The sequence below is a fragment of the Dicentrarchus labrax genome, unplaced genomic scaffold (genome assembly GCF_905237075.1).
Source record: "Dicentrarchus labrax unplaced genomic scaffold, dlabrax2021, whole genome shotgun sequence".
In the NCBI taxonomy this organism is placed as follows: Eukaryota; Metazoa; Chordata; class Actinopteri; family Moronidae; genus Dicentrarchus; species Dicentrarchus labrax.
This window is the reverse complement of record NW_026136717.1, coordinates 7,064,611-7,091,917: the sequence shown is the minus strand read 5'-3', so window position 1 is coordinate 7,091,917 and position 27,307 is coordinate 7,064,611. Positions and strand designations below refer to the sequence as shown.

Here is a 27,307-nt window from a genome sequence, read left to right as displayed (position 1 = left end):
CAAACAAAACAGCCAGTTTAAAGGAAAAAAGAAAACGTATTTTATTTGCCATGAAATCAACAAGTCAGTTCAATAAAATCATTCATTGTTAAAATGACAGTTTAACTGCTATTGTCAATAAAAACACAGACTGAATTGAACAGTAATTATTTTCAACCCCTTCATTACCCTGCATAGACATACTACATAGCACTCCACTGGAACTGATTGTAAAAACAGACTTAGTGCAGGCAGACAGTGGGACAATGAGTACAGACAGACAATGTGTTTCTGGAATCAGCTGCTTAGGCCAGCCAACTGTTATCATTATTATTATTATTATTATTATTATTATTATTATTATTATTATTATTAAATTCTCTCCAATGAAAAAGTGAAGGAGTTCAGCTGTGGTTCATTATTCAGTCCTTCCAGGATTATGTAGCCTTCTTTGTAGGGATTGTGGCATAAAAGGCTTGATTTCACAGCAGATTTTGAAAAACAATTGCGATGTTTTTTGGGTTTTTTTGTGGGGGTAAATGAAAATTGGAAAAAATAGTTGTAATTTAATTTTGTATAGTTCATTAAAAAACAATGGCAACTTGTTCCAGTGGGAATATAATTGCTTGTAGTTTGGTGATGATTGGTGGAACCCGCAGGAAACTACAGCGATTGGTGACATTGCTGTTACTGGACAGAAATGCAAGGTCGGGCAGAATTCAGAAGGATTGGTTGAGTTTGCAGTAAATGTTGCGATCGCAACTTCCTGGAGGAACTGATTATTACACTTTTTCCACAGTGCTTCAAGTTGCCTGTGTAGATTATTTTAATGTACATTTCCAATCAACATCTATATTCCCAAACATACACACAAGTCCACATTCACACACAAACCACACAGCCCAGTCTAATGTCAGAAAATATCAAAGCATATTAAATCTTAAAAAGATTATTTTCTTTTTTCGTACGTACGCTTTCGGACACAATAACGTCTTTTCTAAACATTTTTCTTTGCATCATGCATTTCTACCTCGGTGCTTGTAGGATTTTTTTTGTCTACATCATTTTCAGTTCTGGGACTAAATAGTTTTTATCATGAACTACCTCACAGACAATGGTGATGAGGTTGGTAACAATTAGAAACACACAAAAGTGCCTCTCAGTCTGTGATTGATCAAGCATAATAAAAAGAAAATAACAAAAAAGAAATATAAATACTTGCACAAACAGTACGTGTGTCTTTAAGCTGCGTTACAAAATAATGAACATTCGTAGTTCTACGTACTTTCAGTTGAAGATGTCATAAGGACTGCTGTTGTGCTTCTGTTAGCATGACTGTGTGTGTGTGCGTGTATATTTCTGTGTATGCCTGTGTTCATTGTGGTTCAGAATAAAAGCAGAATGACACACCTGTCTGAATTGCCATGTTTGCAAACACACACACATAAAACGTACAAAGTACCGCCACATACACCATACATACTCACTGGTGATGTTTACAGTGTCTGACAAAAAAATTAGGGAGAGGTATCTATTATATCCAATTGAACCCAGTGTAAACTTCAGATGTGTGTGTGTGTGTGTGTGTGTGTAATGTCTGTCAATAAATAAATAGTTTTTCTAATGAATTTTAGCGTGCATGCACTTGCATTTTGCTATGTTTTCTCCTAAGACTTTATAGCTATAACGGCTGAGGAAAAGTTCAATAAAGAAATCTTCATTAACGTCGCCATGTTAGAGCATTCCATTGAAATGATAAGCCTATGTTTGTGTTTATGTCAGTATATACGTAATCCTACTTTGCGAACAGTCACACAATGTTTTGTTCTTCATGCATGTAAACATTCATCTAATCTAAGCGAGTGTAAACAGTGACGCTGTGCCTGGGTCCAGTCTGGTGTTGGCAGCCTCTAGTCAACCGACAGGACAGCAGCTAGAAAACAACATCCTGACTTTTAAGAAGAAATGTCGTTTATGAACGAAGCAGAGGGAGCAGAGTACAAGATCAGCTGTAGCAGCTTGAACCCTGGTTGTGTACAGGAGGGGATCATTTTATGTCAGCCTAAAGGAATAGTCTGACATTAAGGGAAGGAAACGCCATTATTTGCTGAGAGTTAGACAAGAAGATCAATACCACTCTGTCTGTATGGCAAGTATGATGCTATAAGGAGAGGGAACGCTAGTCTGGCTCTGTCCAAAGGAAACAAATTCCTCCTACCAGCACCTCTAAAGCTCTAAAGAGTACCACGTTATATATCGTGCTGTACACTTGGCCGCTTGGGGCACAAACTGTAAACACATCACTAGCATATTATCACCTTTTATAGATGATATGGAGAACATGGTAGCAAACAGTTGCCTGCTTACACATCCAGCTGGTACAAAGCAACATTATCATTCATTTCAAGTCATGTTTCTGGACACCTGGCAAATATAAGTCCAATATTCACTCTCCTTATAGCTCTGTTTTTGGTAATATATTGATATTATAGCTGCTTTAAAAAAAATACATGTGTGGATAATGACACAGAGGAGATGTTGTAGCTGCTGTGATCTACTGCTCTGCTCCCATCTCAAACTATTCTGTTGTTTATTTCCTCTTACCTAGACTAAATCTTGTCATCTGTAGCCAGGGGTGGAATCCAAGAAAGATTAGCACAGCTCTGCTGAAGGTTTAAACTCTCAAAGCTTATTTTTTATTTTGTAAATCCCTCAGAAATCTCTGGGTTCATCCCCATTACTGCCACACAGACTCAAAGGAATCCAGGATTGTCCCTTAAAAAAAGGGTTTTCTCTCTTGACGGAGAGATTACAGATCCTTCTTCTTTACAAAGCTTAGCATGCTGTTCTAACATCTTTCTGTGTGTGTGTGTGTGTGTGTGTAAGTGCCTCTGTGTCTACTGTATGGGTGCAAAGTGTATTTATGTGTGTGTGTGTGTGTGTGTGTGTGTGTGTGTGTGTGTGTGTGTGTGTGTGTGTGTGTGTGTGTGTGTGTGTGTGTGTGTGTGTGTGTGTGTGTGTGTGTATGTTCAGAGCAGCCTCCCCAGAACCACTCCCTCTCTGCTCCTTGCTTCTCCCCTGAGGATCTCAAGGAAGCCCAGTTTTGTCAAGAACTCCAGCCTCTGGCGGTCTGTCGGCTGCACCTCACAGAACACACCCTGAGATCCTACACACACACACACACAAAAGAAATAAAAGATGTGAGTCTCACTCTCCAGCTGCATAGAAAAAAGCAAAAAACCAAAGTCAGAGGTTCATATAAAAAACAATGAATCATACAGAACTAGAGGTGGTCTGAGGTATCCTGTCAAGAAACATTTAAAAAACGCAGGATTTCAACATTCAGGGTGAACAGCAGCTTACCGGCAGTCAGGCAAATAAATGTTTTAGGACTACTAAACTTCATGGTGTGAAAACATCTATAGGCAGCTTGACACTTGACCCATGCTCACTTTAATGGAGTGTGTTAGTGGTGTTACGACACTGTTCAACGCTTAATTCTTTTCTGCTCTTCTGCTAAACTAATTCTAAGAGAATCCTCCACACACACACATACACACATACTTACCGTTGGCCTTGAGTGCAGTGAGAAGGGCGGTGAGCAGGGTACGGCTGACGCTGATGTCCACCAGCTCAGGCAGGGCGTCCAGTCGCAGCTGAGAGGGGAAGTGGTAGAGGAGAGAGTCTGGGTACTCTCCCTGGTCTTCCTCCATCAGCTGGATCAAGTCCTACACAGTAAAGCGGAGACATTGTCACAATGTGACAAAGTCTTTTGTCAACAGCTCTATGTTGTTGTAGTTTCCAACAGCTGCTACTAGATATTACTAAAAGGCCATATTTGACTGATTACACCTTGTACAAACTCATTAGACCAAGGTACTTTCAAATTACCCCAGCAACAAACAGACAGTATGAAGACTAGTCATCACCATGCATTCAGATTTCACCAAATTTGTTTTGAGCGTACATTCAACGCCTTATAACCTCAACAGAGTCTGTGCTGTAATCACAGCTTGCTAGCGAGGAGGTTTTCTCAACCTAGTTTTCGAGTCATAAAACATATTAAGACAGTAAAGTAACAATAAACTTAGGATAATAACTAATTGCATGAAACACTGGTGTTCTGTTCCTATGTCTAATAAAGCAGGAACAGATACCGTTCAAACACTGTTTGGCCAATTCAACTTTGATTAACAGTAAATCCTTCAACTGGAAAACTTCGACCTCCATACACCTGTGCCTGCAGTGTGGCTGATAGTCATCCAAAGTAGGACTGCGCACCATGACGCACAGAGTGGGCAGATGAATCCACCACAGATGTCAAGGACTGACTGTCCCCGTTGCTCACCACCAGCTCTGTTTGGCTCTTAGCCGAAGATCACTCAACTGTTTGTCATGGTGGGCAACAGCAAGACTATAGCCGAGCCTCCTGTGCTCAACGTGTCTTATCAGTAAAGTCTTGACTGATGCGTACCCCGACCATAACTATCATCTATTCCTGCTGTTAAGTCATGGTTGCACTACAAGCACCTGGCAACACAATTTCTGTACATTAACATGGTGCACTGCTGATGAGGAAACTAGAACCCCATAGTAACGTGGAGAGGTGGAGAAAGAATGTTATAGGTGGTGGCTACATTTCTGTCCAGTCTGTGTGAGTGTTAATCTGCATGTGTGTGTCATTTGCTTTGTTTGTGTGTGCCACCCACCTCCCAGTGAGTTATTAATCCGTCACAGAGCGATCCAGATGGTGTAACTGTAGGTGCCGATATGTCTAAACATTTGTGCGCATAATTTCACCTGTGTGTTGGGTGTGTCTATAACATGGTTTCAGTCCTGTGCCCTTCAGAATGACAGAATAATCAATGTTAGTCATTATTAGTGATTCTTTACTGCTACTCGACATATTCACCTGTGTGTTGGAATGTGTGTTGCCCCCTTTGGATGGGTACTTGTCCCTCATGGCGGGCATCCAGCTGACCTGGCACCGCTTGGCAAAGGAGCGAACATCCAAGATGCCCAAGACACAGCCACACACACCCAGCTCATCCTCTAGGATGAAGCTGTACTCTGGGCACAATGCCAGGCACGGTCCGAGACATCTACGGAAACGAAAAGAAAATATGTGAATATAGAATTCTAACGTGGTAAATTATTAATGTGGAAGTGTTTTGCAATGCAGACAATTCCTCTATCTCCTTTCTCTCTCTCTCTCTCTCTCTCTCTCTCTCTCTCTCTCTCTCTCTCTCTCTCTCTCTCTCAAGCACACACCTGTCTCCTATGACATCTGGGTGAGCAGTACTGGACTCTTGGCCACCCTGAGTCCTCAAGTGGAGTTGGCGAACCATTCGATACAACTCCACCTACACACAAAATCATTATTGTTTGGAGATATGGTAGTGCCCCAGTCTATTAGGCCATATGTTTCTCAAAACCAGAGTGTATATGTTGAACTATAGATCGACAGGTGACTGAACAATCAGGATCCTTCAAAAACTTTGTATAATGTCGCAGCATTTCCCCATAAAAGCTTCCTACTGTGGTCTGACTGAAAAGTCCATACATTTCCCACAACTTTCCAACACTATGTCAGAGTGTCTAAAGCCTAAAAATCTTCCTCCTTCCTGGTTTGGTGACAAGGAAGTGTCTGGTGAATGAATTCAACAGTATACATTAATAAAGTAATAAAAACTGCAGTTCTTTGAATGACCATTATCCTGGCATCACGTGTGCAACAGGAACATGTGGGTGTGACTTCTCACCTTGTCCTTGCCGTGGTAGGGCCTGATGTTATAGAGACGAGAGGTAGGGAAGAGAGGAGGAGGATGAGTGAAGAGATCATTGCTGCTGCCTATTGGGAGAAGCATCTACACACGTAAAAAACACACACGTAGGCAGTTATAAGCATATTGAACTTCAACAGTACATATTATTATGAATTTAAGAACACAAGCAGGCACAATAACAGAACAAGAGGAGTAATTCACAAAATCTATGGAAAATGTTATACCTGCACCTCCCCAGACACGCCCCCTTTGAACACCCATGGCTCTGACTCCATTCCCAGTAGGTCCGCCCCTGTGGACTTTCCACACCCTACCACAGACAAGAACCAAATGTCAGTCCGGTGACATTGTGATGTGAGGGCCAATGGAATGCCAGGAAACATGTCAGTGCAGATGGAAACTGATCGCACAGTTAAATCAGCTTTTAAATATTCATGCCAGCATAAAAGTTTAGTGTTTTACAGCATTACAGCTCCTCAAGAGATGTTGGCTGAAATTAACTACTTCATTTTTATGCTAGTGCCATAAATATTTGAAGCATGACTGCTGGTTCAGTCCTCAGTGCACCCTTATCTGCTGAGCTGCACGAAGCTACAGCTGAGTTATAGCTACTGGATGTTGGGTTAATAGAACATTGTCAGACTGATTTTAATTTTGATAATAATGGTTTGTGAAGCAGTGGTTACTTGTAGTTTGTTATTTCAGGCATAGATATGGAGACCAAGAGTTCAAAGTTCATGCCTACTCACAGTGGAAGCAGTTCTTCCAGGTGCCCAGGGTGGAGCTGTCACTCAACACTCGTCCATCTGAGTGAGATAGATGAGTGAGTGGGGTTAGATTATAATATGTATTATATTATATTATTATAGCATAGGATACTACTGGTATACTATACTATACTATACTATATGCAGTATCATTGAGTAGTATCGCATAACATACCATTGCTTTACAGCACTATACTATACTGTGCTATGCTAGTCTATAGGGTAGAATAGAGAGCATACTACACTATACTATACTGATATACTATACATTACTACTGTATTGTACTGTACTGTATATACTGTGGTACTATACTATACTCAACCGTACTATAGGCTATGTTATCGTATGCTATATAGCATAGAATAGTATGGTATTATATTAGGTAATATATTATATTATAGTGCTATAATACTGTGCATCTCTGACTCTTATTTCCTGTTTTATTTTGTGAACTTCTCCTCTTGTGTCTTCCTTAACTTTCACTTCCTGTCTGTTCTCTCCAGTTTAGATTGTCCGTCCCTGATTATTTTTTCCTGTGACTCGTCCTCCCCCCTACACCTGTGTGTCTTGGTTAGTCTTTGTGTTCCCTTGTTTCTGTGTCAGTTCGTCCTAGTTGTTCTGTCCCTGGTTGCTTTGTCCCCTGTTGCCTTGTTAGATGTTTTTACTTTTGCTTTGCCTGGATCAGTATATGTTTACCTACCTGTCTACCTGCCCGCCTGCCTACCTGTACCTGCACCTGCCAATTTAGCTCAATTTATTTTGAATCACTCATCATCCTGCTGCTGTCTTGCAGTGGGTCTCTGTAAATATTTTTATGAATAAAATCTAGACCGGCTATATATATGAAAAGTTTTCTAAGATAACTTTTGTTATGATTTGGCACTATACAAATCAAATTTAACTGAACTGAATTAAAACTTGATAATACCATACTATATTATAAGCAAAGTATAATAGGCTATCATATTGCTGGTATATTATTGTTCCCATGTCACTGGGGCAGGGAGGGCATCTGGTGTAAAAAGCCTATGCAAAATCGAAAAAAGGCAGATCATCAGATCTCCACGCCGGGTTGGGCAAGGCCCAGTAGTAGTATCAATAACACAGTAGTAGCATATTATACAGTAGTGCAGTAAAGTAAAACACATGTTATTATTCTGTATTTACATACTTTCCTGCTTCCATTTCTCTTTATACTCACCCAGCCAGCATATGAAGGCTTTTGCCACCAGCGCCATGTTCCTCAGGTCCCACACATAAGGGTAAAGGTCATAGAGCACGGCTCTGTTGGCTCCGCCCACCACACTGCAGTGGAGCTGTGCTATGTCTTCACACAGGGACATGAACCTGGAGGCCCGGCCACGCCACTCATCAATCTGAGGATATGCACCCAAGTACGAAAGGTCATGCACTTTTTATCACTCACAATTATCAATCAACAAAAACCCCAATTAAAACTTCACAAACAAGAACTCTACACAAAACACAGACCAACCTTCTGAGGCGGTGCCTTCTTGCTGTTAGTGCTGACCAGGTGGCAGTTTGTTTTCAGCCAGGTCAGGTCCTGCAGCAGTTTCTGGGCTGACAGGCCATGCTCGTGGGGTAGATAATGAAGACCAACCAGCAGCCGCACCTGCGACTCACTGAGGAGACCCTTCCCACCACACAGTCCCCGACCCTGGGCCTTCTGTCCCTTACCCCCACCTGAATGTGCCAAAGGCTTGGATCCTGGAGGCTGATTGGGTTGAACGGACTGGTTTGGCCTCTTCTTCTCCCCCTCTCGTCCCTCCCTCTCCCCCTTGACCTTAGTGGGTGATGATGGGGGTGAGCTGGAGTTGAGGGGGAAAACAGGAAGTTTGGCCACGGCAGAGGTTCCTCTCAAGCTGGAGGGGCAGTCAGCTCTGTCAGGAGTCTTGCAGCGAGATGCTGGAGCAGAGGAACGCTGGTCTGCTCGTGAGCTCTGCCGACCTGTAATTATTAAAACAAAATAAATAATTGCGTTACAGAGCAGCTGAAGTGTTTGGGTCTGGTCTAATGCTGGTCTCAGCACACACATATGCAAGCACAGCACCAAATTATAATCAATCAATCAATCAATCAACTTTTATTTCCAGACTCAAGGTCCAATAAATACACATACCAATACAAACAACGGCACATACACAAACAACAAAAGACCAGAGTTTGACAGCAGCATAATGATGAGGTTACATGAACCATTCAATCTGCAAATAAATTTGTGCATTAGGTTTCTCAACAGTGCATGGAATGTGTTGACTCCTACCCTACAAAATAGTTCACTTGCACTGCTCCACCTGGGTTTTTAAGCAGTATACGCAAATTATAGGCAATTTGGAGCTTCTGGATGCTAGACTTTTTAAACTTGGTCCATAAGGGGCAATATACAGAGGAGTACAATATGCTTTAAACAAGCTTATCTTAACTTTATCTGAGCACCAGTGGAATTTCCTAACCAGCATGTTAGCTTGTGCATATAACATACGGCGCTGCCTATAGATGTCATCATCATCACACATTTGATCTGTGATGATGTGTCCTAAATATTTAGTTTTATTACCTACAGTTAAAACTTGCCCTGCCAGGTAAAAAGATGGAAAGTTTAAATCCTTATCTCCTTTTGTTTTACAGATCAGAACAACACTCTTTTTGCTATTGTATTTAACATCAAATTTGACACCATACTCAGTACATATGTTCAGCATCTCTTGAAACCCAGCACTGCTAGGAAAAAGATAGCTAAATCATCAGCATACATAAGGTAGTTTACCAGGGTGTTGCCAACCATGCATCCTGTTTTACTGGCTCTTAGTTAGTCAGATAAATCATTCATATAAATATTAAAAAGGGCAGGTGAGAGTAACCCCCCTGACGAACCCCATTACCCACGCCAAATGGTGTAGAGACTGCATTCCCCCACTTGACCTGCATGCTCTGGTTAGCATACCAATATGCCAGGATCCTAATTATGCTATTGGGCACACCTCTTGTAATGTTAATGTTTACCTGCTTGTAGTGGTTGGTTGAGTTCTTCCATCCAGTCGTGTAGTGCAGCAGACAGAGCTCTATCGGGACAGTATTCACACTCCTCATCTAGAGCAAACATATTGTGTTACTATGAGGGTACTAAATTACTCATATTCACACAATATACAGGGCAGAAAACCGCTCTCAAATTCCTTAACATAATCAGTCTGTGGTGTTCATTGCATTCTAGTTGGACATGTTTTGGTGCATACACATCTACACAAATTGCATAAAGCTGGAATATTCTAATTTCACAATTATTTCATTGGCTAGAAGTTTGCTCAATGCATAAAAATGACTATTGTGTTCAGAGGTTTCACACTCTTCACTGTTAATCTGCCAATCGACAGTATAGACAGTCGACTAAATCTTATCAGACGATCCCTGAGGCTACATCTTATCAACTACAGTTCTGCATCCTAATGTGTATCTACTTGGGAGTACTTGACACCAAAAAGGTTGAGAACCCCTTCTCTACTGTACTGGAGATACTGCAATCTGCATTATGTCATGTCCCAGAAATGCACACTATGTCAACAAATTCTGTTTTGCAGTGTTGAGTGTTACATATGACACATTTTAAATCATAGACAAGTCTAATTAACTAACTAGCATAACAAGGTCAACTTCAGCTCAATGCTTAAATGCTAAACCTGAAAATACTTTTACATGTCTAATCTAAACTCCAGAAAGTAGACCCTGTTTTTTTTATAATTTTTAGTCAATCCCTCTCACACGAAAAGACTGAAGCCAGTACTTATTTCACACACTACCGCGCCCCCCACCCGTTTAATGCTGCCATTAAAATTCTTCATCCATTTCCATCCACATCACAGGCTTCAGCCTGCCCTTCATCTCTCTTCTCATCCCCCCACCCCTTAAAGCCCTCCGCCTTGTTTCTCCTCCACCGAGGGACCTTCCTCTCTTTTCATTTCTTCCTTCATCACGCCACACAATTATTCCTCCATCACCACCTCTCCCCGCTCGGTCCTTAGAACATCTCACGCTACAGTGGTTCTCTCTCCAGCAGTTTTCCATCCAACTCCCTTGTTAACTCTTTCTTTCTCTGCTGGTATTCTCATCTATACTAAAGTAAATTAAATGCAACCAATATGAACCAAATGTCAAATCTTACTGAATACCTCACATACAAAATAGCAGGACTGTATGCACTTTGTGTGAAATAGACTAAATTAATCTGAAAGCTATGATCTCTTTGCTGTGAGAGTAAATGAATATTAATGGAACTGGTGAATTATGCAACTCAGAATTGGGTAAATATTTTAATTCTGTGCAACCATAGCTTAAAATTTACAGAAAATATTCAACCAGGACAAAGGATGGAGCTTTAATTCTTAAGTTAATTGAGTTGTTAAGTAATATCAGGCAACATTTCTGCCTGGTGGTTAATATTGTGTTAGTTGCCAAGCAACGCTGTCTTATTAAACATTTCTTCAGGAAGCAATGAGACTGTACATGGCTCTGGTCTGGCAGAGCCAATATTAGTTTATTAACTGGGGACATGTCTCATCACTTCTTCCTTCCAACTGCTCATTAATCCTTTTGCCTTTCTGTCCTTCCCTCCGCCGATCCCCTCACCTTTCCTCTCCTCCTTTCCAGCTCTGTACCAGCTTCCCAGCGTATGGAGAGGGATGTAGTTGGCTTCAAACTCGCAGTTCGGGTTGAGTAACAGGCCTCTGAGGTTGCTCCTCAGCTGAGGCTCTCGGCCCTTAAATGGCCCCAGAAAGAGACGTCTGGAGTCATAGTCATTAGCGTGCAGATTGTCCCAGATGAGCGGGGGGCGCTGGAGGACAGACTCCACCTCAGCCAGGCAGTCTACAGACAGTTTCCTGGAGATGACCTTACTGCCTGTGGAGTGTGAAGGGAAAGGGGTGACGAAGGGAAGCTTAAAGGTTTGAAAAACAGACTTTGCCACATCCAAATCTGAGGGAGAAAACAAGAGACTGAAAGGAATAGGTTGTTCTCTCTATTTCTGAGGCACTTTCAGACCAATCAGTGTATTTGAACTTTGGAGTTGCACCTTCAATGTTGGTTCTCTTACAAAAGAAAGAATAGTTATTTCTTTTTCTTTTTTTTTTCTTTTTGGAGAGAGAGGCGACAACAAGCATCAAAGTGCCACAAGAACCACAAGAACCCAGGCTGCTGCATGGAAGGATGTTAAAACAGATAACCATCAGTTAACCATGCTTTAAGTGTCTACTGTAGCTCACATGCGTAGATGTCCACATACCTAAACGAGAAAACAGGACGATTATGAGGACAGAATGGTACAAAACAAGATAAACTTGGTGCTCCAGGAGACAAACGTTTTTTCCGAATAGGTCGACAAGCAGGTATCACAAGATGCTTATGTTCATGACATTGTGACCCTTTTGCAGCTAATTTTTTCTTCAATAGCTTTGTGGCATATTTTGCACGCTGAGCTGTCTTTGTCTTTTTACTGGAAGTATTTGTTTTTCTAATCCAAATTAGGTCAGGTGTCACCTATGTTCCAGCACACAAACAAACCACAACATCTCTGTTACTGTCCCTGTCAATTTCATACACTGAAAAGCAGACAGTCCATCACAAAAGTTTGCAAACTAGGGGACCAAATTAGGCACTAAATTTGCAGCGTGATATATTTTCCTCTCAACTTAATTTTGACACATATCACAAGTCAAAAAGGATAACATAGTTGTGACTCATGCCTGAGCTTCATAGGACTCGCAATTTACTCTGTACTTTTCAGGTAGCATTTTTTTGATCACGTAATCATCACTTGCAAAAACGCCTTCAGGTATGGCTCAAGAGTGAGTGAGGGTTGAAAGGTAAGTGCTCAGGCAGGTCTGCTTTTCCTACCCCGTCTATGTTGACAAGGGAAAGTGAAAAGCAAGCATAAAAGCTTTAGCTCACAATGTATAATTAACGATTCGAAATTCAAAAACTGAAATAGATGAGAGAGGAGGCGATAAAGTGTGTACGTGTGTCTTTCTATTGTACTTCCATATGTATGTGGGTGGATGTGCACCTAAATCATCTTTGGAGAATGTTTAGTGTGGATTTGTGCCTGCACTTATTTGCATGTGTGCATGCCAAGCTGTGTTTTGCCCGTGCGTGTGTGCTGTTACTAAGGGAGACATTGCAGGTCAGCTAATGAGGCCAAAAAAACAAGAAACAAGAAACTGTACTTAAAGCCCCTATAAGGAACTTTCATTTTGTGTTGATTCTGGCTTCATTTATTTCAAGGAGAATCCGACCAAATCTGACCCTATGGCAGGCATAAAGAATACTATAAAGAAATAGTCTTTGTTAATGTAGGTATATAGAGGCATCAGTATTAAACTCATAACCAGTTCAAAACTAATAACAGTAAGTTTAAAGACTGTTGCTTATGTCAACAGCTACATCATACAGTGTAGTAAAGAATACAGTTTCATTTTTGTTGTTTTATTAGTTATAGTCATTTAAATCAATGACTTCATCAGTTAAACTTTAATATTTATGCTGACTTGTGTATATGTCTCACCTGTCCATACCACTGTTATGTCAGGCAGCAGGTCCTCTCCAATAGTCTGCAGGTAGGGAGACTTTGATATACTGGGAGAACACAGAGAACCACAATACTCTACAGGGAGAAAGACAGAGATTTCATCATCAAGCTTCATGTACAGGCAGTAAACACTGCACGTCAAATTTTACTAGGTTCAACACTCCAGTTCAATTCAGTTCAGCACTCCTACCTGTAGGGCAGAATAGGAAGACAGGAGGTTCCCCCAAGAACCGATAGATCTCATTGGTTACAGTGACCTGAGCATGGGCGAATGAAGAGAAGGCCTCGCTGTCGGCCTGACACATGGAGTGATCGATGTCGTCAAACAGAATGGCAAATGCCTGGCAACCCAGGTCTGATACCTGGAGAGAGAGATGAGGTTGTGTATGAAAGAGAAAAGTAAACAGAAGCTCAAATCAGAAAAAGTTAAATTCCTGTAGTATTTATTAAAAAATTGTGTCCTATACCTGTCTCAGCTTGCGTTTGAGTAGTGTGAGGTCACAGGAAGAAGAGAAGACAATGTCCTGACCAGGAGAGAGGGCGTAGACAAACTTCAGGCCTCTCGACTGGGCCTCCGCTATGAGAGTGCGTAACTGACCTGAGAGGAGGAGGAGGGGAAGGAAAAATCTTGAATTTAAAGCGAGATGAAAAGAGACACAAAGGCCAGTGTTTACAATTACAGAAGTCTTTGGGAGTCTCAAATCATAAAATCCTATGAGAGTACTTTAGCATTGCACTCCTATAACATCGCCGGACTCATGATAGACAGAACCAGAGATATTTTCTCTTTTAATCCATGCATGTTTCTTCCTTTCCAAAACACAATGCAACAAAGAGATTTAGGTGTGTTATGCTAGTAGTGTCTAATGTAATGAGGAAGGGGCTACAGAGGTGTGATATCACTTCCTTTACTCCCACATATTTTATATTGCCATTTTAACTGATAGTGGCAGGAAAGGGGAGGAGACAGGGGATGACACCCACAGGTCAGATTTGAATCCTGGGTTGCTGCAGTAAGGACTCAGTCTTGGTACATGGGTCGCCAGCTCTACCAGGTGAGATGAATGTTGAATAGATAGATTGACAGATGGATGAATAGGATGTTCTTACCTTCCTCTTCAGGAGAATAGACTTCTCTCCACAACAGTCTGTGTTTTAGGTCGTCCTTTGGGCCGTACAGGTACGTGTTCAACCCCCAATGCTGCATCCTGGCACAGGGAGACATGGACAGAGGAGACATGGGGAGGGAAAATGTTACTGAAGTGCAGGTTTAACTAATTTAATTAATTTTGTAAGTCTGCAGCAGACACTCACTTAAAGCAGCTGTCTAAAATTATTGCAGAAAAACAAATCCCAGTGGTGATGGGAAAGTCAATGTGTATTTTATACTATGTTACAATTAAGATTGCAAAATATTTATGCATTTACCTTTTTTTTTATTCAAGCACTTTTTCACTTTTTTTACAAATTATAATATAAAAGCAGGTCTAATAAAGGTTTAAGAGTTTTTATTCATTTTAACTGTAGTTGCTATTTTACTCAATATGTAATATAATTCATTAGGGTTTATTCTTTATATTCTAGTAGAAAACTTTCTGGGGTGCAAAATCTCTTCAAAACACTTTTCAATTGCTTTGATAATAACATATATTACTTTGTATATTTATCTGTTATATACAGTATATTTTATCTGCCTTTTCCACAGTTTAAAGCCATAGCTTTATCTCTGTCATGTACTGAAGGAGCCCTAGAGAGAGACATGAGCTGCTGAGAAGAAAAACAAAAACAACAAGCAGCCAGAAAACAGGTCCACTGTATTGATTGTGGGGCTCCATGGCCACCTCAGTTACAGGAAATAACCTCCTGAATTATAAATAGAGCATAGTACTAGGAGTGAAACAATATCTGCATCCCAGAAACACACATATACACAAAAGCATAAATATTGCTCTTTCTCTCTCTCTGTTTCTGGACATGGACCAGCTCTTGTCATGCTTGTCATTTGTGGGTGGACTATTTTCTCATTCTCTCCCGGCTTCATTTCCTGGACAGATGGTGTGTAAGTCACCTCCACAAAGCTGCAACCTACCTCCCTCGAGCACACAATCGCACGCACTCACTTACTGTACACACGTTCGCAGCCCTGCACTGCCAAACTTATGCAACACTCAGTGTATGAATTTTGCCTGCACCCCACACTTGAGTCTAAAAGCTGATCTATAAATAAACCTGGAGCCCACACACTCAGATGCTGCTACACTGATGAAGTTTTGGAAGTCAAATTCATCCATATAGTCTCTTCATAACGCAGTGATAGCCTGCAGTTCAAATAAACATTGTTCGCCAGTTGCCACATCTCTAGACTTCATGCATCATAAAGCATAAATCACCCAAATAGAGGTTTAGGGACACATTATAGTGAGGCGGTCATGGTTACTGACAGTATGCTATAATGATTTGGTCTGTATTTAAGAGCAGTGGAAAGCAGAGAGCAGAGGGAACAACTAACCTCCAGGGATGTAGTCGACAATCACTATTGGCTGTTCCACTCATTTGCAAAATCAGTGTGTCATCAAGAATTACTAACTACATATACATATACATAGACAGTGACTGTACATGAGAAGGGAATACCACCTACCCTTTATTATTTCATATTTAACACACTGTTGTCCCATTATCTGTGTGTTTTCATTTTCAGGAATATACCAATGCCTTAAATGGCGCCTTGACTGTTTGTTTTTTGTGATTTGAAATGATCTTTTACTGTAATTCATGCAGAATTCAAAGAGCTTGTGTTTCTTTGTGAGCTGATGAAACTGTTGTGGCAGTCTCAATAAGGGGCTGCCGCCTTGATTTTGTCTTGTCAAGATTCAAAGAGTCTCGGCTCATTATCCTGCTGCCCTGATATTGGATTACTGTCTCTCAGGCCACTCATACTATATAGACCATTTGATAATCTTGATTGTTGATTTTATCTGGTTTGAATGGCTTTTGTCTACAGTGTTTATGTTGTCACAATGCTTGCAAAAGAGAGCCTGTTATGGCACTATCACTCCACACACTGTGGCCAACAACTGTGGTTGTGCTCAGCAGCTCCCTGGTGTGAAAGTCTCTATGTGGAAAAATATGTTGCTAAATAAGGAGCCATGGGCACAGAAAAATCTCCCCTCTGTAAAGGTGAAGAGGATACATCTAAAGGCGAGAAAGGCTAAAATGTAGTGAGCAAGTATGATTAGTATTCCAGTTAGCTCTAAATCTGACTGATATCACTATTGTTAACACAACAAAAACAAACAGTTCTGTATCTTTAAATGTATTTATTATTTATTTATTTTTTGTTTTCCAGTAAAGTACATCAAAAAACTTCACAAACATGCTTTGGTGTTTAAAGCCTATCAAACAATAATTATTACTATTATCAATTGATCATTTATTGGGTATAATTAAATTATCAGAATAATACATAATAATATAAATTCCCCATTATCAGACAATATTGGCCCCAATAATCATCATACATCCCTACTAGCATTAATGTTTACCATGTTTACCTTAGTTTAGTGTGTTAACATTTGCTAATTAGCACTAAATACAAAGGGCAGCTGAGACAAAACTTAATACAGTAGAAATACAAATAGAAACTAGAGGAGGTGTGAATGGTGGATGTTGAAAAGCTGATGTTTAACTGAATTGCTGGCTTTAATTTATGTAAAGAAGCAGCTAAAGGAGCTGGAAAAGTGGAAAAGGGTTTGATGCAGCTAGATGCATCACAATTCTACAAACCTTTAAAATATGAATAAATAAATGAAACTGTACAAAATGCCACGGCAACCCATCCAGGACCAAACCTGACCCATTCCTACCATCCCTAGTTTGGCTGAAAACCATATGTATGGAACCAAATGATCCGCAGCCAATCTTTGATCCTCTTTCTCTATCCTTCCACTGTAAGAGAAAGCAGTATCTGCCCCCCTCTCCTCCTGCCACCCATGGCTGAGCCTCAGGACGGAGGATGAGCCTGTCCTTTGCTATGGACTCATTCTGCATCACTGATTTCTCTCAGGTCGTCCTGGCACTGAAATAGAGGCGTGCAACTGGGTTCAGCCAACAGGCGTCAGGTCAGTAGTTCCTGAGCTGACGCTGTTCATGTGAAGAACAACAACAACACAAAAACCTCCCCACTCTGACCGGGTCAACACAACATATGTGACACCTGTACCTATGTACATACAGGGCAGCACATGCAAGCTTGCAGACACCAGGTTCATTACAGTTTACTAGCTTGTTTAAAGAGCGCTGGCAGACTTACCACTGGAAGAGGACTTTCCTCTGATCCATAGACCACGGCCTCCCATAGAAACCTGCAGAGGAAATATAAAAATGAAACGAGTGCACAAATGCCACTATAAATCCACACCTTCAGATATACATGATCACTGGCAGAATGAAACACCTACTGTAGAGTACTGTTTCATTCCACAAGGCCATGCAGGGGAGTCAATTCTATTACTGATCTGTTTACTATTATAGGTTTTAATGGATTGTGGAAATCTTTTTGGATATATTACACTTCTTTCTTTTAAATTTCTATTCAATTCATTTTTTTTCCTTATTGATCAGTAAATAACAAACTGTGGTGTTTCTGATAAAAAAAAAATGTTAATGTCTTTTCAGTTACAGCAGATGTTATTTCCCACATTTTATATTCAAACAGACATACTGTATGCATATGCACTATGTTTATCATACGATACTCGTATGTTTTTAGTTCAGCTCTGCAGCAATTAATCACAAATCAGTTAGTTCTCAGATACTGGACACTATTAGCATTACAGCTGCAGTACTGTATGGGCACACAAAGGATGTGAGTTCTCCCACTGACTACTTCGTCACATCCCCTCTGTGTTTGGCAGAGGCATAATTTATCTCCAGCTACACTCTCCATCACATTTTCTATTTTTAGAAATGGGAGCATCTCCAGTGTCCCTCTCCTTCCTTTGTGTTTTTGAATAGGTCTGCAATGTGTGTTTGTGTGTGTGCGTATGTGTGTGCGTATGTGTGTGTGTGTGTGTGTGTGTGTGTGTGTGTGTGTGTGTGTGTGTGTGTGTGTGTAGGTATGTGTGCATGTGTGTCTGTGTGTGTACGGTAAGTGGGTCATAGTGAGAAGTAAATCGGATCCACTAAAAATCCAGTCTGCTTTCCCCTGCATGGCCGTAGGGAGAGTGAATTTCAGTGTGCATGTGCGTGACACATGTACCTGTGTGCATGAGTCTGCATGTGTGTGTTTTCATGTGGAGTGCTCCCCACTAAGCCAGACCCAATTACTAACTCTGTTGGATTCCACCACATGGGACTGAGAAACACACAGGTTTAAGAGGTTCCAAAAAGTAATAAGGTGTGTGTGTGTGTGTGTGTGTGTGTGTGGTGTGTGTGTGTGTGTGTGTGTTTGCTAGAGCTACATGATGTGTCATACTTTTATTATCATTGCGATATGAATTTCCAAAATAAGCCCATCCCAAAGGGCTGTGAAACCACACTAGCTGAGAATTGCAGAGCGAGTAGACAAACAGACCAGTGCTGAAATAATTAGTCATTTGACAGAAATGAATTGGCAACGATTTTAATAATCAATCAATAATCTTTTAAGTAATTTAATAATAAGTAATGGCAAATATTTGCTGGTTCCACCTTCTTAGACACATGGGGATTTGTTGCATTTCTCTGTTTTATATCACTGTGAATTTAGATATTTAAGGCTTTCTGACTGGTGATCAGACAAAACGAAACATTTAAAGATAAATATTTGCAGCATGATTTCTTCACATTGTGTGTGTGTGTGTGTGTGTGTGTGTGTGTGTGTGGTTGTGAGGGCGAGTGGGTGAGTAGGGGGGACACTTCTTCTGCCATTATTATTATCAAGTTCTTCTTTGCAATCCTCGGCAGTAATTAGTCTGTATCCTGCTTTGTCATTGTCATAACCTGTTTCTACAACCTGTATCTTCACTGGAATTTTTTTCTTTTTCATTGAGGCCCTCATATTGTCCTCTCCTTCATTGCTTTCTTTCATCATCCCTTTATCATTACCATCCCATTACCATCATCATTCCCCCCTCACATCCTCGGTCACAGCCTCCCCACCATCACCCCCACTGTCACATCATCCCAACAAACATCATCAGTAGCAATTACCCTCCTCATCATCAAGTTCACCTTCACTATTATTGCCATTATCAGCATCATCACATTGTCTTCATTTCCTCCATTACCACCATAATCATCACATTAATATTATCATCTTCATCCATTATCGGGAGTATTTCCTTCCCTCACGCTGCAGCCTTTGAACCAGACATTACTGAACGCTTTTCACCGCCTGCTCTTTGATCTCCACTCCGAGCCTGGCTGATCACCAGCACACCATCATCTGATGAAGACCCCTAACATCCTACCTACGTCTGTGTTCATAGTACCACTCCCACGCCCCCCTTCACCTACAGTGAGTGACAAAACAATGCTGAAATCTAGGTCAAACGGTGGGCTATTCAAAGACACCCCCCCCCCCAACCCCTGAGGTAAGAAAAAAAATCACATGATCTTACAGGAGGTCAGTTCTGAAGTCGGCCGCTCTTACCTTCCACCACCCCGCAAAGAAACTGCTTCTTCTCCTCCATCCTGTCCTCGGCCCCGCTGCCTCCCTCCGCTTCCAGTCGGCCCCTTAAGAGCGAGGGAAGACGAGATGCTCTCCCCGTCTGACAGCTTAGGTACCGGGGATATTCTTCATGCTTCTCCTCGATCTGCCTCCACCTCCTCCTCTCCCCTCTCCTCCTCTCCACGTCGCTGGGGCTCTCGTGTTGCGTTCAGGGGCTCAGCGGAAGCTCCCGCTTTCAAGCCCTTGAAGCTCATGAAAACAAAAACAACTAATAACAAAAGTGACCCTGCAATAAAGGGGGTCGTTTTTTTGGTGGATTAGTTTTTATTCATGTTTTATACCGTATATATAATTATAATAAAGGCAAACGTATGCTATTTTAATCTGCGGTTACAGTTATTGACATACTGTTTATTGTTATGGTTTAATATATTATAATATAATATAATACAAAAAACATCATTTGTAGGCTATTGCATGTAGGCTATCTAAACGAGGTTATGTTCCTTTACAATACAACTGCAGAATGAAACAATGACATTTGCTAAAATTAAGAGACAACATGAAAAGTAGAACTCAAAATAAAAACACTAAAAGGATATTATTAATAGTTTAATGGACATAAAGAGAGAAAACACATTTTCACAATTAAAATGCATAAGCTATCAGACTAGAGCAGAAACCCTTAATCTTAATTATAAAGCAAAATATTGTTATACTTTTTTTGTTCCCCTTTAATATCTTTGTGCTATATTATATATTCATATACATATATTCAAGGGGTGTGTCACAATATCTGTCAATTAAACCACTTTTGCAGTAAAATAGTTTTATACAAGAATCCATCTCTTATATGGGAGACCTTGGAGAATATAAAAAACATTGTTGGCCTTTCCCTCTAGCTTATATGGGAATGGGAATATCCTCTCAAGGAAGTGAGGTCCAAAAACACACCTGCTATTACCTCCTATCTCCACACCTGATCCTAAAGGTTGGTACTTGAATGTGATCAGTTCCTTTCACTGTGCTGCTCCTGCTGAGGGCTGCTGGCTGCAGTCTCCTCTTCTGGACAGCAGGGGGCAGAAGAACTGAAGAAGCAGGTCTGACATCTTGAAAGTTGCTAACTTAGCTTTATTGTCATTCTGTTGAAGTTTTGTTTGTGGCTACCTGACAAATGTTAGTCCAGTATCCACTAGCCCTAGCTCTGTTTCAGCCCTCACCAACTCCTGAGGAAAATCTCAGCGTTCAATAATGTAATATGAACAGGCGGTAGCTAGCGTTACTTTCACCTGCTAACGTTAGCTTAATGTAGCTAACAAACGTTAACAGTAACATTACACTACTAGCTATAAGTTATATAATTCTTTACATAATATCACATTACAAAGTTTGTAGTTAAGAGTACTTTTAGCTATTTTACTTAGTTACTTTACTTTTAGCTAACGACATTTAATGTATAACAATAGAAAGGCTTATTTTATTCAATAGAAAAACATATAGGATAAAGACAGAATACTGCACTAATATTACAGTGGCTTACATATATACATATAATATACTATATATATTATATATATAATTACATAGGTACAGACACTAGAAACTATTTGTGACTATTCACATATGAAAATTAGCATTCAACCTAAGAACTAAGAAATTTCTTTTATGAATAAATTTTAGGTCCGTTCAGCTTTTCAAATACATTTTCAACATAAATCCAATTTTGTTTCACACATATAACATTAGTTATAATGGGGTCTGTGCCAAACGTGTGCTATAAAATTGAGCTGTAAAGAAAAGCCTTTCAGTTTCCTCTCTGTGACAGCAGTCCTATATTTCAAATATGTATATAGATTCAAATAAAATACGAGTTACTGCTACGTGCCCTAATCCACCTTTTCTATTTCTCATTTCAGTGTTTTTTCATATGATTCAGATATTTCCAGTAGCCCTGAAGGCACCATCTGCCTCTGCTTCCAGTCTCCATTCTGCACAGGCGCATTGAAGAGATGAGAAAAGTGAGTGAGTGTGTGTTTGTGTGTGTGTGTGTGTGTGTGTGTGTGTGTGTGTGTGTGTGTGTGTGCAAGTGAAAGCTTGAAAAATACACACTGCTGTATGCAAAATACTTTCCAGGGGACTGTTTGGTCTCTGTTAATGGATTGAGGGCCATAAACTTAAATGTTTCTTAAACAATTAAACAAATATGCTTTCTCGCTCTCCCTTTGTATTATAATACTCATAAAACAAACTTTAGTTTTTTACACTTACAATAGAACTTATTTGTAATATTTCTTTGTAGACAAATTAACTGTGGGATAAATGTATAATATATTTGTACTACAATAACTACAATAAAATTAATAGGCTACTATATAAATCAGACTATGAGCACCCCTTGCTGGAATTGAACTAAATTACACTTGTGCCACATTAAACAATGAACTGATAGCTCCATGTCCTTTAAAATGCATTAAAATATGTCCCCTAGATAAAACTAATACTACATTGAACATTACCAACATTTTGTATCCAACATAACACCCATCAGAAGACAAAATATATTAAATACCGTGTACACATAACATACCAGTAATTATATTTAAAAAATATAACTGTAATTCACTGTTGGCCCAAGAAGAGCCAACAGTGAATTACAATACAATTAGCACGGTTACGCTGTCTAGTTCACTATGGCTTTATAGATGAGTACTGAAACCACAGACCTAGACTGGCTACTTTCCAGATTTCCCTGAACAAGTAACTTATTAGAAGAATGTGGTATAACTAGGTACTTCCCAGATGTGAAGGTATGTACATCTCAAAAAGGGTGTGCTAAAAAATGTCTCTGACCAAGCAATATACAGTACGATTAAAGCGAGAAGCATGTTTATAGAATTTCACAGCATATTTTATATGAACATACAATGTTTGCATTTTGTTATGGACACTTATTCTGATTTCTACAACATTTTTATTTATGCCATGTAGCATGTTTTGTTAATGGAATATATATACAATGCCAAATCTAGGACATGGGGTACTAAACTTCCTCTATGAATTGAACAGGAAAGATCCTCAGTAGCAGTGTTAGGTTTTATTAAAACATTCCTGAATAGCTTTAACAGTAAACAGCACTTTTACATGATTTGCTTTTGTGTCTGTTACATCTCTGCAATCTACAGAACTACAGTACTAGTATTTTATCACTTTTTTGTGAAGAGAGCTAAAAAAAGAAAATGCTAGACACAGGAATGCATATAGAATATGTCATCCTCATATTATAAAGCATTACTAACCACATATGAGTGAATATGTGTACGTTGGACAGTCAGATCATGTCTGACACAGTTCCCCCAAATTATTTATGTAAAAGTTATGTACATTATCATATAGTACAATGTGAAACAGTAAATTTTGTGGACCTCAACACAGAAGACCTTGATCATGAAAAAAAATATTTAACAGGAAAAAAAAAAAAAACAATGTTACATAACATTTCATGCTACTAGATTGACTGTGATTAAAAAAGGTATGGGGAAAACCCCAACTGCAACTGCTTCCTCCAAGCATAAGGCTAAATATCAGGTTACTCATTACTTAATTCAGAGGTGATTTAAATAATATCATAACAACAACTCAGGTAAGCAAGACATTGTTTTATTATAGTATTTTACAATCAAATAGATACAAGTAATTGTATTTACAGTGTATTTTTACCTTCTTTGTGCTGGATTTGCATCTCTTTGTAGTCGTTTTGCTTTTCTTTGTAGTTGTTTTGTGAATCTGTGGTTGTTTTCGGTCTCTTTGTGCTCATTTTCAGTCTCTCTGTGGTCATTTTGTGTCCCTTTGTGCTCTTTATTTGTCTCTTTGTTGTTGTTCTGTGCCACTTCGATGTTTGGGGTCACTTTTTAGTTGTTTTGTCTCTGTGCCATCATTTTGCCTTTCTTTATGGACATTTTGCTTCTCTTTGCAGCCATTGTGCATCAGAAAGAGACTGTAGTTGTTTGATTGACTGTCCAACAAGAAATGTGAACAGTCCCTTCCTACAGTATAGAGCGCCCCTGATCCACTTAGGCCTTTGTGCACAGTTAAACACGTTGTGGTTGACCAGATCTGCATACCTTTCCATTTGTGCATTCCAAAGAAAAAATGATTTTCAAGTTAAACCTTTACTTCCTGATTCCTGCGCCAAGGTTGTCTTTCTCACTGAAGGGTTGGTTTATCTTCACTGAATCCTAACTACACCAATGACTGAGGACATACTCACAGCAGCTGATTACTGATAAACATCAAACAAGTACTTGGCTGCTGTACAAACACAGTGCCTGACAGTCTGGGAATGTATTTTTAAGCAGGAAGAGGTTAAAGAGTTAAGCGTAAGTAGAATCAATAACTGTACCATATTTTGCATAGAAATGTATTGGGCATTGATATACTTGCACATATCCACATACATCTCGTATAAAAGATGTATAGAGTTGGTTTAACATGTGTTTTTTTTAAGGTTTAACTCATGGATTATGGGCTGATTGTCCTTGTCCTCACAGGTTGGTGCCTCTTGTTTGACTATTCTGGCTTTTTGTCTTTTCAAAGTACTTACAGTTTAAGCTGTCTTCACTCAGTGTTCATTCAGTATAGGTATTTCTACCTTTGTTAGAATTGAGAAAAAAGGACAACTTGCATAAAATGACTGTTGTAGTTCAGGTTAACACTTTTTATGAATTACATAATAAATAACTCTTTTCACACTTATAACCTAACTACTTATATTCCTGAGTCGGTTTTTAGTGCAGGAATTCCAAGCACACAAAATGTTTTATATAGGGTAACTGGATTTTTAATGAGTTATAAGGTAAGACTAGTGTATGGTATAGAAAGTGAATGATGAATATTTAACACAATAGGGAGAGAGGAAAGTGTGTACTGTATGACTCCCAGTCATACACTTCCCGGGTCCTTATGCCAGTTCACGTTTTTTGCTCACCTTTATCTTGTAGTTGAATCTTCAGTGGTGAACAGTGAACACTGATTTTCTAAGACAGACTGAAACTTGATCTGGCTCAATCTGTGGCGGAGAAATTGTTGAGGCTTTAGACGTTAACTTCAGCCGGTCTGTTTGGTTCATGTTCAGTGGCGCATTCATTGTTATTGTGGCCTGAAGTTGTGATGCTGTGCAACCCAGTCAATGACATGGCAAAAATGGTGGGGAGGGAGGGTTCATTTTTCACAGTGAGTTTAACAATGAATACATTTGAGACGAAGGTATAAATTTATCACAACAGCTCTTAGTATATGAACAATATACAAAACATTTCAACTCCATAGAAAGGAGGACTGTTTTCTGTTCTTGCCACAACTGCTTGCAGATAAGAGTTCAAGAATCTCATCAATGAGGAAGAAGCTTTGTGAAACCCCGCAGCCCACTTAATGCATGGTTCCTCTTCATATTCAACCTAAAAGAACATAGAAAGTCTACATAGTTTATAAGAAAGTGAATAATTAAAAAACAATGAATATGCTTCATTTTAGGAGCACTGGTTGATGTTGCATTTGCCCAAACCCGTCAGTACTACTTTGTGAACAAGCTACTGAACTGGGATAATTCTCAGAACTACTGCAGATCTTTCTTAACTGACCTGGCCACCATAGAAAACACAGATGACGTCGATGCCATACTCAGCACTGCATCAGACTACACAGGCAAGTTCTCAATATTGGAATCATATACATGACATATGTATACATACAGTATATGTATAACCATATACTTACACAACAGTCAAGCAACAACCACGTTTTTCATAAACTTACAATAAACATGAAATTGTATTAATTATTAATTAATTTTATGATAATGTGAAATATGAGACACATAATTTAAGTGATGTTTCTGTAAAATCATTTACATTTTAGGTCTATTCAGCACTTGAATTATTTTTTATTATTTCCTGCTGTTTTGTATAATTGACATCTTTTTGAACAGGCAAGGCTTGGATAGGTCTGTATGATGGTTTGATAAACAGCTGGAGATGGTCCCTGAATGACAGCAGCTTCTATGCTGAAGGAGAGACAGAGTTTAGAAACTGGCATAATGACAGTGACCAGCCCAATAACCTTGGAGGACAACAGTACTGTGTAGAGCTTCTTAGTGGTTCATACTTGGGGAAATGGGGAGACACTAAGTGCAGCGAACAACGACACTTTGTGTGCTACAACGGTGAGTTTTCCTATGGCATAAGAACTAAACCAAATAGATCTTCTACACTGCATTTCCAGAAACATTATGCCACTTCAATGTATTTGTTAGGTGGAGGTGACATGAGGAAAAGTTTATCCCTCTGAATCCAGATCTTCCAACTTTTTTTTTCTTCCACTTTTTACTTCAGCATACATTGTAGAAAAATGAGTGTTGTCTACAAGTTCATCCTGACATTGTCTATAACTTCTCCTTATCCATGTATTTCCAGGTACAGTAAATGGCATATCATCCTTTATAAAGGTCAACAGATCTCTGAATTGGACCGATGCTCAGACATTCTGCAGGGAGAATTATGTCGATCTAGCCAGGTACGGTACTAAATCAACTTCTTACGTTTTGATCCGTTCTGTTTATGAAATCAGACTTATTCATTATCGTGACAGTTGTCTGGAATCCCAGCATGAGAATGTTCACAACACTGTGAAGGTGGTCCAAAAATACAACATGATATTTTTAAGGATTTATCTACTACTACTGTTTTTTTGTCCTCATCATTTAAATTCCTTCATTCCTGTGTCTGTTCACATGTTAATTGCTTTTCTTATAAGTTATGTATTTTTCATTTTTATTTTTATGACTCTAGGGAACTTGGAATTAGTCATGCAGTATGATTGTGAATGTGATAATTACAACCAGTATTGGCAGTAGAAGTATCGTAGCGGTAGTACGCTGTGTTAGCAGCTAAGTGGTTAGCACTACAGCAAGTAGGTCTATCAGTGCCCTGACTTAGAACTGGAGTTGGCCCACTGGTCCTATAAACATATAAATGTTTAACTGTAAGATAACTATTGTTGCACTGATTTTAAGTATTTTAAGTAGTGTTAGTTAAATGGCTACATTGTCCAAATCATCTAAATCACCAAATCAGTCACATATCGCATTTTATTATATTTCCAAACAATCAACAACAATGTATTGCATTGTGCATCGGATTGTTATACTCAACACTGATATGCATATGCTGCTGTGTCTCTCTCAGCATACGAAATCAGACAGAAAATGACATTATCACAAACCTGGCAAATGGGGAATTTGTGTGGATCGGTCTTCACCGGGAAAAAGTTTGGTCTGATGGAAGCACCTCTCTATTTCGACACTGGGCTGCCGGGCAACCAAACTCTGGCAACCTTACGTGTGTCACCACTTTGTTCAATGACTCAGGACAGTGGTCAACTGAAAAATGCTTCACGAGATTGCCATTCATCTGTTACACAACACGTAATGCATTTTATTTCTATATTCCACATACTGTATAGAGAGAAGTT

The 27,307-nt window shown here is 39.6% G+C and overlaps 2 protein-coding genes across 2 annotated transcripts; one reads left to right on the top strand and one right to left on the bottom strand.

Moving 5' to 3' along the window:
- Positions 1-16: 16 nt before the first annotated feature.
- si:dkey-183c6.8 (protein O-GlcNAcase) lies at positions 17-19,972 on the bottom strand. Its single transcript, XM_051429123.1, has 17 exons — positions 19,766-19,972; positions 17,444-17,495; positions 14,242-14,339; positions 13,599-13,729; positions 13,322-13,493; positions 13,108-13,206; positions 11,178-11,447; positions 9,558-9,644; positions 8,029-8,501; positions 7,735-7,909; positions 6,515-6,571; positions 5,990-6,075; positions 5,742-5,846; positions 5,251-5,342; positions 4,892-5,081; positions 3,548-3,707; positions 17-3,145 (listed from the first exon to the last, which is right to left on the bottom strand). Exons 1-17 carry the CDS (start codon positions 19,803-19,805, stop codon positions 3,009-3,011), a joined length of 2,424 nt encoding a protein of 807 aa, XP_051285083.1. The 5' UTR covers positions 19,806-19,972; the 3' UTR covers positions 17-3,008.
- A 4,062-nt stretch (positions 19,973-24,034) lies between these two features.
- On the top strand, positions 24,035-27,299 carry LOC127379418 (C-type mannose receptor 2-like). The gene is made up of 6 exons (XM_051428961.1): positions 24,035-24,159; positions 24,288-24,330; positions 25,313-25,483; positions 25,767-26,000; positions 26,251-26,350; positions 27,022-27,299. The coding sequence occupies exons 2-6, from the start codon at positions 24,297-24,299 to the stop codon at positions 27,296-27,298; spliced, it is 816 nt and encodes a 271-aa protein (XP_051284921.1). The 5' UTR covers positions 24,035-24,159; positions 24,288-24,296; the 3' UTR covers position 27,299.
- The last annotated feature ends 8 nt before the right edge of the window (positions 27,300-27,307 follow it).